Source organism: Chanodichthys erythropterus, chromosome 19, assembly GCF_024489055.1.
Source record: "Chanodichthys erythropterus isolate Z2021 chromosome 19, ASM2448905v1, whole genome shotgun sequence".
NCBI classification, from domain to species: Eukaryota; Metazoa; Chordata; class Actinopteri; order Cypriniformes; family Xenocyprididae; genus Chanodichthys; species Chanodichthys erythropterus.
This window is the reverse complement of record NC_090239.1, coordinates 3,396,398-3,407,152: the sequence shown is the minus strand read 5'-3', so window position 1 is coordinate 3,407,152 and position 10,755 is coordinate 3,396,398. Positions and strand designations below refer to the sequence as shown.

At 37.2% G+C, this 10,755-nt stretch overlaps 1 protein-coding gene across 1 annotated transcript in view; it reads left to right on the top strand.

Annotated features, from left to right (window-relative positions):
- Window positions 1-436: 436 nt before the first annotated feature.
- Window positions 437-10,755, top strand: part of adam12 (ADAM metallopeptidase domain 12) — a 127,694-nt gene continuing 117,375 nt past the window's right edge. Inside the window, exon 1 of the mRNA XM_067369625.1 lies at window positions 437-708. Within this exon, the coding sequence (XP_067225726.1) occupies window positions 606-708 (103 nt within the window). The 5' untranslated portion in view covers window positions 437-605. The remainder of the gene's footprint in view (window positions 709-10,755) is intronic.

Sequence of the window (10,755 nt, the reverse complement as noted above, 5' to 3'; positions counted from 1 at the left end):
AACTTTAATTAATAACATCTATAGCTAATAGTCAATTTATTTATGTATTTATTTATTTTAGCATTAGCTTTTCGTCTCAAATCAACAGCAGGTTCCAAAAATGACAACTTATATAGTGAGTAGTGACTATTATAGGATCAACGTGAGGTCAATGAAATGTATATTTTTTAGGCTAGACAATAACTGTGAAAATGTTTCTTTAGCCAAAGACCCTTGTAACCAGGACAAGGACTGTCTGTTAATCTTTTTTTGTTGTTGTTGTTGTTTGTTAGAGAATATTAATGAAAGTTATTATAAACTGTTTATGATTTTCGTTACGTTTTTACACTTCTGATCCAAAATCAGAAGCGTCAGGACGCTCGCGCACACACACTCGCGTGCAGAACATTGCACGAGGCTGCTGTTTGAGTTCATATGGCTCGTGCGCTCATGGAGAGCTGATGTGTGGCGCGCGCGTCCAAACGCTCCTGACGCTCTGAGAGTCTCTCACATTTCAGGAAGTGTCGGAAGTCCTCAGCTGCCGTCTGTCTGCCGCCGCTGCTCTATATTATGGTCGTGCAGCCGTGATCCGCGTGGAACATCCGTGTGGATTTCCGTCGGGCACCATGTCCACCCGGTACAGCCCGAAGTGTGCGCTCCTGTCCGCGGTCTGCGCGCATGTTGTGTCCGTGCTGACTGTGTACTGCGCCGGGAGGCTGTTTACAGCTGGTAAGTCACATTTTATAGTAATTGCTTTATGCAATTACAACTTTCACATGACTGTGTGGCTGCGACTCAAACCTTTTGCGCTGCCTGTGTAGTCAAACAGCAGTTTTGGGCATCATGAGCACACAAGTGAAACCGCACAGTTGTTTATTAAAGACATTATTTCTACTTCATCTAAATGTTTTGACTTTGACAGGTAATTTAGAGGTTACTTAACATGCAAGCAGCTCACTTGGTTTTGTCACAGTTAGTTTTTAGAGCAGATTAAGTCTCAAAGCAGCACAACTGATGAACTGTTGCACATTTTCAATGAAGAACATGCTCTGATATTTCTCCAAAACAACTTCTTTTGTGAATTTCTGTGCTTTGTTAACAGAGGCAATAACAGAACATCTCAGTGTTTTACTGGAGCTTTTTATTGTGATAACTTTGTGGTTTGTCAGTACTATATTTCGCTATGAGATGATGATCACTGTAAGTTTATTATAATGATTCAATATATTTAGCATTATTTGTATGATAAATAAATTCATTTATTCCTCAAATGGTATGATATGAAGTGGCTTTGTTTTCATGTGGAGTTTAGATAGAGACTAAATTTGTTCAGACTAAACCTGAACAGTTGCTGGGGTCTCTCTCTCTCTCTCTCTCTCTCTCTCTCTCTCTCTCTCTCTCTCTCTCTCTCTCTCTCTCTCTAAACACATCATCACTGGTAAAGTGCTCTTAATTAACACAGAAAACAATCAGTCTCTCTTCGCCTCCTGATGCTAAGTGTATTTGCGTGCGTGTGATGATTGTTATTGTGTGCTCTGCTGAGTTAATTGCATGTAGACAATCATTAATAGTTAAAAGCTCATTCATCATAGACACGGTAACTGATATGAAATGAGCGGGTTTGGTGGATGCAGTCACGGTGATTATATGACGCGAGCTCAGGGGCAGCACTGATGAAACAAACCCGCTGCATGCATTAGTGGCAGATTTGATAAATGACACAACGTTTACAGCGACATGGTGCTTGATCAGCCACAGATATCCTCATTAAATCAGAGCGCTTATACAAAACAGGTGTTCTGATGGGAGGGGGAGATGTAGCATCTTATAGTCACTAATTATAGTTTACAGTACAGATTTACTGGTACTGGTGTAAAACTATGTTAAATTAGCAACCATTGTCATCAAGAGCAGAAATTATGCAGAGAATGATTTGAAAAAGAATGTGCAGTGATTCCAATTAATGATAATTTTTTTACTAAACAAAAGCGAAATTATGTTTGGTTGCATAACATTTGTTGTATACATTAAAGTATGTTTAAAAAGTAAAGTTTCCATTTCTTTAGAACTGCTCTGATCAATTCAAATGGATAATTGTTGAGTTTAAAGTGCCCCTATTATGCTTTTTGGGATATTACCTTTCAGTTAGTGTGTAATATGTAATGTAAAAGGTCTGCAAAGTTTCAAAGATCAAATTGCAGATAAATGGAGTTTTTGCCCTTCTGAAAGAAAGAATCGATTCTGAACTGACTGAAATGAGACGTCAATAATTCCAGTCCAACTTCCTGCACAAACAAATTTGCATAATGCCAGCCCATGGTCTTCATTGGCTGCCGGCAAACAACATCTACTTTGCCCCGCCCTCAAACACTGTAGTTGTAGCTGAGACTGAAAGAGTTTGGTTTGTGTTGCTCATGTCAAGAAGCTGCAAAAGCAAGTCCATTTTGATGCGCTTCGAAAGGATGAGGACGCATGCTCTAATTGATACACTAAAACTGACGTCAAAACAAAATTAAGTGTTTTTCACCTTGAATGCATGTAAACCTGTTGTAGGAAACTCCAAAACAAAATTAAGAACCTTTAAAACACTTTAAAGGTGGTAAAGAGGATGTTTTGTTTTATACATTTTTGCAATATTACTTGAAACTGTCTTTAATAACTGATAAAAGACTGTTTATTAGGTGCACTGAAAGGAATAATATTAATATACATCATCTGTGCACGAGGTAGGGCCTTAAAAACATCAGCCAATCGTTTACGCGATCATCGCATAAAAGATTGGCCCTCTGGCTTGTCAATCACTGCCGTGACGTTCCTTGTGAGAGACGAGCGCGGCTGCGCGCTCCAGTAACTTTCCACACTCCACAAGCGCTGCATGCAGTGTTTTTGTCAGGAGACATGAGTAACAACTGCAGATTATGAGTTACCTGCGGTGAGTCCAACATAATGAATCCAAAAAACACGATACAGCGAATCCTGGTGGTAAACACTCGTGTTCCAATACTCGTGCACGAGTTTCAGGAGGCTTTCCTTTGAAACTGTGAAGGAGGGGAGTTGTTCTTACGCATGCGCTCATTTCAAAAACTCAGTAACAGTCTTTGGATTCTCAGTCGACGAAAAAATCCTCTCTATCACCTTTAAGAATGATTTCCTGACTGTCAGATTCATTCGAAAGAACTGCCTACCAGTCATTTGTGAGTTATCAATGGGCGATATAGGCAAGGAAGAGAGGAACCCAGAAAGATGAGTATGGAAAGATGTGAGGTGGAAGTCAGAAGAAAGAACAGAGAAAAAGACACAAGGAAGAGAGATGAGCCCGTCACAGTGGGGTGTAAAACCAGAAACCGTTGATGCGACAACAAGGTTACCGAGACACGCGATCAAAGCAGCGCTGCTACCAACATGTGTTTGAGAGGGGATGTCGACTACTGTGTGAACACTGTCCCTGAGTCTTCTACAAATGCTCACTTTCCCTCCAGACACAGCGTGTGGGAAAACCAGAGAGTTCATTCCCACCTCTGTGAGTGTGTTGGCATGTTTGAAGTTAGAGTTCAGCAAAAGATGAAAACTTGCTGTCATCAATTACTCACCCCCGTGTCAGTACGAATGTGTTTGATTTTCTTTCTTCAGTGGAACACAAAAGGAGATGTTTTGTGAAATGACATATATATATATATATATATATATATATATATTTATTTATTTATTATTAAGTTTTTTTTCCCTATACCCTTCAAAATCGGGGGTCAGTGTGATTTGGCTTTTCAGAAATAAATACTTTCATTCAGTAAGAATGCATTAAATTGATCAAAAGTGACAATAAAGTGTGCACGATTTAGCCTACTATTTTTTTCCTGCCTGTCATGTCTGGGGCTCCGTAAAAATCTTCCCTGTAGCTCAGTCATGGTCATGGTTTTATATGCATCATGTCACAATTTGTCACATGACAACTGAAAACCAATAGCATTTGACTTCAGAGGTCTTGGAACATTGTGCAAAAGTTGAATGGACTACTTTTATGGTACATTTATTGCATGGAAAACAGAATCTCTGACATTATATTGAACATTTCCTGTTCGTGTTTCACAGAAGAAAGAAAACCAATAAGTTTTGGGTGCACTGTTCCTTTAAGATTTTCATGCACTCACTTCCTCTGGGAAAGTAATACAGCAGCTCATCTTCCCACAATTCCCCCCTGGTGTGAAACATGCCACGGCTGTGACAGGAAGTGGTTACCTGGCTGCTGTTGTTAAAGGCTAATGAGTGAATTAATCAGAACAGGTGCCTCCCCGCGGTCTCACGAGGGCTGTGTTTTCAGAGTCCAGCATGTGGTCCTGCATTAAGGCCGCTGGAGGCAGAAAATGACTGGAAATCCTTAATGGCGGCATTTATGAGCTGGCATCTGCAGGGATTGTTCGTTTTATGGGTATGATCAGTTGTTAAATGCAGAAGGGTCGTGGAGATGCCATTCAGAAGCATCTGTTACTTTGCGTTATTAAAGTCAACAGGAAATCAGAATTGACCCCATTTGCTTCTGTAATGCACATTTTTAGTCTCGTTGCATGATTCATCAATGCACGCTATTCATTGTCAACCAATATGTTGTTTGTATGTTTTTTCAATAGTCAATGTTAATGCTGTTATCTAGAGAGCAGAGTGGCTTGATGATAAATGAACCGTACAGTGAAATAGCTATTAAGACATTGTTTCAACAAACTTTCTCTGAGATCTGGCTCTATTCTGATGTGTCCTAAAATATGAAGCAGCACGACTGTTTTCAACATTGATATCAGAAATGTTTCTTGAGCAGCAAATCAGCATATTAGAATGGTTTCTGAAGGATCATGTGACACTGAAGACTGGAGTAATGATGCTGAAAATTCAGCTTTGCACCACAGGAATAACTTACATTTTAAAATATATTCAGTTATTTTAAATTCTAATAATATTTCACAATATTACTGTTTTTTACTGTATTTTTGATCAAATAAATACAGCCTTGGTGATCAAAAACATCCAAAAAATCCCCAAACGATAATCATTTTAAAGGTAAAATGTGTCAAAAAGCTGATTTATTTTGATTTTTAAAAGTGTTTGTGATGTGTTATAGATTCTTAAGATACTTTTTTGGCTCTATGATCTGGAACCTTTGAAGCACCAGTTTAATTTTTTCTCCTTTTCTTTCTGTTTGGTTGTGTTTTTCGGTCACAGTGCGGTGCAAATTGCATTCTGAATGCAAGTTTGACATTATGATTTCTCTTTTTTGTTGCTGTTTGAGCATAAACAACATCTGCAAAGTTACGACTCTCAAAGTTCATTGCAAAGGGAGATATTTTCGCTTTTTAAGGACTACAACAAACAGCTGCTAATGACTTCAACTAGCTTCTTCTTGGGTTGGTGACATCACTAACCCTAGGATTTACATAAACCCCGCCCACAAGAACACGCAACAAAGGGTTTGAGGTCATGTTGGGCTGCTTTAGAGAAGAGGAAGAGTTGTTGTAGTAGAGTGTTGTTACAATGCTGTCATTTTACACCGGACTGCTTCACAAACGAGGGTCAATTCAATGCTGGATGTGACATAAGATTAACATGATGGCACATACTAGTCAATTTATCCACTAACCATTCAGAAACGTCTAAAAGTTGTAACTTTTTCCTGAGTCTCTCCATCAGTGTCGACTCCGGTTTGAACAATGTAAGGCTGAACACCGTTACTGACAATCCTCATTTTGGCTGCGTGAGATTCTCCAGCTTTGTTGTTGTTGAGCTTTTAAAGCTCCGCCCTCTTCTGGAAAGGGGGCGGGAGCAGCAGATCATTTGCATTTAAAGGGACACACACAAAAACGGTGTGTTTTTGCTCACACCCAAATAGGAGCAAATTTGACAAGCTATAATCAAGGTTTTTTTTAAGCTGAAACTTCACAGACACATTCTGGAGACACCAGAGACTTCTATTACATCTTGTAAAAGGGGCTTTATAGCTCCCCTTTAACATTCATACTGTCTGTTCATTTTCACCCCAGTCCCCCATGTCTTATTCTCAAATGACAATTTCAGACGTACAGTACGTCAGCGGTCAGAGTGAGCAAGTGCTCATCCACGCACCCAGAAATGGATCATGGCAGAGCTGAAAACAGCTGAATGGGATTGAGTATCTGGTGGTGAAGGCATGACGGCCAGAAAGAGTTTCAGGCGAACTGGCAGCTGTTCATTCGCTGCTGGACTGTTGAAGGAGAGAAAGCAAGAGACACCCTGGAAAAACAGACCGTTGAGGGTGTGGGGGGTTAATGAAAGACAGACGGAGAAGAGAAGAGAGAGACAGATCCTCTGCAGTGACAGAGAGTTGCACACATGTAGGTTAAACACTAGAGAAGATATCTGCATGCATGACTGCCTGACACACACACAGAGAGAGAGGTCAAACGCTTAAACTCAACTGACCCCTTCCAGAGCATTTCATCCTCTCAATATGAAGGTCAGGGCCGATTATGTTCTCAATAAAGCTCAACATTGACCGCCCACCTCTTCAGCAGCCTTCGTTCAAGTATTTCTCATTCATTTCTCTACAGGGAATTCAAAGACTTTAACCAAACAGACAGCTCCGAGATAAATCACAATGTTTCATCTGCTAAATTAATAAATGTGAATGGAAAAGATCATATTTTGATTTGAAGTGAAAAAGGAATGGTTAAAATGCTTTAATTGGGAAAAAATGGTGAAAAAAAGACAATAAAACATAATTTTGGGGGGAATGAACTACTTTAATTTATTGATTTCATTCATGCATTTAACAGACACTTTTATCCAAAGCGATTTGCTTTGCATTCAAGGTTTACTTTTGATCAGTTCATGCATTTCTTGGAAATCGAACCCATGACCTTGGCGTTGCGCACCATGATCTACTGATTGAGTTACAGGAATGCTGTTGAATTATATAAATGTAGAACAAGCTATTGACTTTAAGTCTTAGTTATGAGATTAAAATAGCAAAATACTGTAATATATACATATATATAAGTTGTTTTAGCTTGTAGCTTGATTTTGGCTGCAAAATCCATTGTGGATTATAGGACTGAGCAGTTGCTGCTGAGGAATTCAATAATGAAGGTTTTTGTTGTGGAGAGAATGATTGATTTTTTTATTTTTTTTTTTGGCTTTTATTTTTATTTTTTTGCCAGTGTGCATGAACCATTAAAACAGTTCTTCATGTCAGTTTGAGCCTCAGTGGTGTGTCTGTGGGATCCTTCATGCAGTTATGCTGAATATTTCTGAGCTGACTCTTGGTTTTAATTATAAATGTTCAAGGTGGTATGTTTCAAAGAAGCATTATAAATTCAGAGTTCTGAGAAGTAAAAGCAATTTTTTCCACTTGAAAGTGGAGAGTCAGCATGGAATCATAGTGGATATTATTTACTTTTTTTTTGTAAGGCATGTTTCTTCTTATTCTAATGCATTTCTTTTTCTTTAAAAAAAATCCATGAATCATCAGCACAAATTATTCTAAATATAAAAAGAATATTTGGCTTTTGTTTTGATTTGCCTATAGAATAAAATAATATTAATTCTAATAAATTCCAAACATTTTCAATTTATTTTACACATTCCTTCATATTTTTTTTATTCTGGAGACAGGGCTTTTTTTATTTATTTATTTACTTAATTTTAATTTTATGTGTATGTTCTACTGTAGAATAAAACAACAACTATTATTATTATTGTTGTTGTTTTTGTTGTTATTGTAGATTTCAAGTCTTTAAAATCAGAATTGAATACTTTTTAAAAATGACTTTTGTTTTTACTTCTTTTTTCATTGAAATTTTCTGTGAATACCCTGGAGCCCAGTTTGTAGCCCGCTGTTTTACAGCACCATTAACACATCATTGAATTACTTTCTTAAACGTGTGAAGACTCTTCAGATCAGACTGACCTTTAGTGGTCTGCAAGTGTCCATTTGGCTCCATTATGTCCTTCATCACGATTTAAACTCAACAACAGTTTATAGTGGAATAAACATTTATTTGCATTTAACTCAGTCAAGTTGGACAGAAATAATGTGTTTCATTCCATCTTTTTCTAGTTTGAGCTCATCATGTTTCAAGATATAGCTGTGCTGCCCTTGATGTGGCGAATCAAGGCCTGTGATGCGATTAATCATGTATCCAGTGTCTGCTCACCCTTCATTAGGGATCCTCTCTGGGATTAAACGCCCTCATACGGACGTCTGCCGCATTTTGAAGGAGTATCAAGCGCCTTCTCCACATCACAGACCTCAGCTGAGCCTTCGGCCTTCGGCATGGTTAATTTCCCCTTGTTTCCCGGAGCTGTCCGTGAGGATGTGTGAATCTGAGCAGCTGGGAATCACGGATCATTGGGCCTTCTGATGCAGAGGTCTGTTGCGTGCTCCGTAACTCACAGTTTAGGTGGTCTCAGGGGGTCTTCATGCACGAGTGGAGCTGGTGGTGTACACAGGTGTGACCCAGAGACTGAAGCAAAAAGACCCGGTGGAGGTGATCCATCACCTGGATAAAGCTGTGAGAGAGAGCTTTATTCAAAGCATGACCGATCCGTCATGTGTGGCCTTGAATATCTTAAGGAGAGGAGTTGCACAGCAGGGAGATATAACACACTACAGACCCCATGAAATCACAGTTATACACCATGAAGCTTAACTTTGAAGCTGATATCTGCAGTATATAGTGCATTTCTAAAAGTATTTTTTTAGTAAATCTACACAGGATATTGGAATATTTTTTTTGAATATATTGCAATATTTTGTTTTTCTGCAGTATAATTTGCAATATGAAAAAATTAAGCTAGCTATATTTGGAAAGAATTAATAATTCTAGTATGATTTTCATGATAATTTAGTTGGGAAGTGAATCTTCATAGAACATAAAAATAATTTTAAAACATGTTTGTGTAAATCATACGGAAGAGGATTAGGGCCAAGCAATAATAAAGAAATAAAACCATCTCGAGATTAAAGTTGTTAAATTTCGAGAAAAAAACTCGTTAAATTTAGAGAAAAAAAGTCGAAATAAAATGTTGAGAATAAACTCGTTAAATTTCGAGGAAAAAAGTCAAAATAAAATGTTGAGAATAAACTCGTTAAATTACCAAAAAAACCTTTTTAAATTTCAAGAAAAAATTCAAGATAAAATGTTGAAAATAAACTCGTTAAATTTCGAGGAAAAAAAGTCAAAATAAAATGTTGAGAATAAACTCGTTAAATTACGAGAACAAATTCATTAAATTATGAGAACAAATTCGTTAAATTACAAGAATTTGTTCTCGTAATTTAATGAGTTTATTCCCAACGACTTTTTTCTTGAAATGTAACGACATTTTTCTTGAAATGTAACGACATTTTTCTCATAATTTAACAAATTTGTTCTCATAATTTAACAACTTTCTTCTCATAATTTAATGACTTTATTCTCAACATTTTATCTCAACTTTTTTCTCGTAATTTAATGAGTTTATTCTCAACATTTTATTTCGACTTTTTTCTCTAAATTGAACAACTTTAATGTCGAGATGGTTTTATTTTTTTATTATTGCTTGGCCCTAATCCTCTTCCATAAAATCATCATTAGGGCTGAACATTTTGGGAAAAGATTGAAAAATTTGAGTGTTGACACATTAATAATAATTATATTGTTTTTATTGTAATTATTATTATAAAATAAGTATAACTATATTGTAACACTATGGTAGTGTAAAATAAATAAATAAATATATATATATATATATATTTTTTTTTTTTTTTGGCACAAAATTATTTAAGGTACAACTATAAAATGATGATATTTCTATTTATCATTTCAATATATCAGGCAGCTCTACAGTCTTTGTCTTTCAGTGAAATTATCTGTAAATGATCTCATCTAGGAAATATACATTTTATCCACTGAAATGCTCTGTAGAAAGGGAATTGCGAATGCAGCCTGTGTCTGTCTAGTAATAGCATATGGTTTATAGGTGATGCAAATGTTCGTATGACATTTTGAAAGTGTCTTCATTGCTTTTGCACATTGAAAATGTCATAAATTGTAGTTTTAGAAGGCTGTGATGGGCCAGAGCCTATTTGCTGCTTAAAAAGCAACAAGCCCTTTGATATATACTACGTTAACTTCGGGTTTTAAAAGGAAACACATAAAGAGAGAATGAAAACAAAGACAGTGAAGGGCATTTCATGGGGTCTGTAGAAACAGAATGAGTCAGAAACTTTTGTATAAAATAATGACTCTTTGAAAGTAATGTAATGTAACTTTGAAAAGCAGAGAATAACAACAGACATCAGTGCTTGACATTTTAACAAGCAAATGGATTGTTTTGATCCTGTAGAGATGATGTCATGATCTATTTATGCAGCAGAGCTGCCCATGTGACCTGGCTTCGTCTAAAGGTCACGTAAGGTTATCTGCGTGGTTCCTGGCTCTTCTCAATGGGCATATGCTGCTGGATCACTGTGCCAAGGGCAGGTGGCTCTGGAGGCCTCAGATGTCCAGCAAACCCACCAGACCCCTTGACAAAAAAACAAACAAAAACAAGTTCTTCTGTGTGTAGAACTTCTCAAAGGCAAAAATATGGTCAGTACAGTAGTTTAGTAGTCAGTAGATTCCTAGTCTCGGGTAGCCAAACGTTCAGACTGACAACAGAAAGTCTGGACTGACATTTGACTGACATGTAATGCAACCAATCACAGTTCACTTTGTTCCATGTCATGTTTAAGGGCATGAAAATGTAAAGTCAATGCCACTACAATAACAG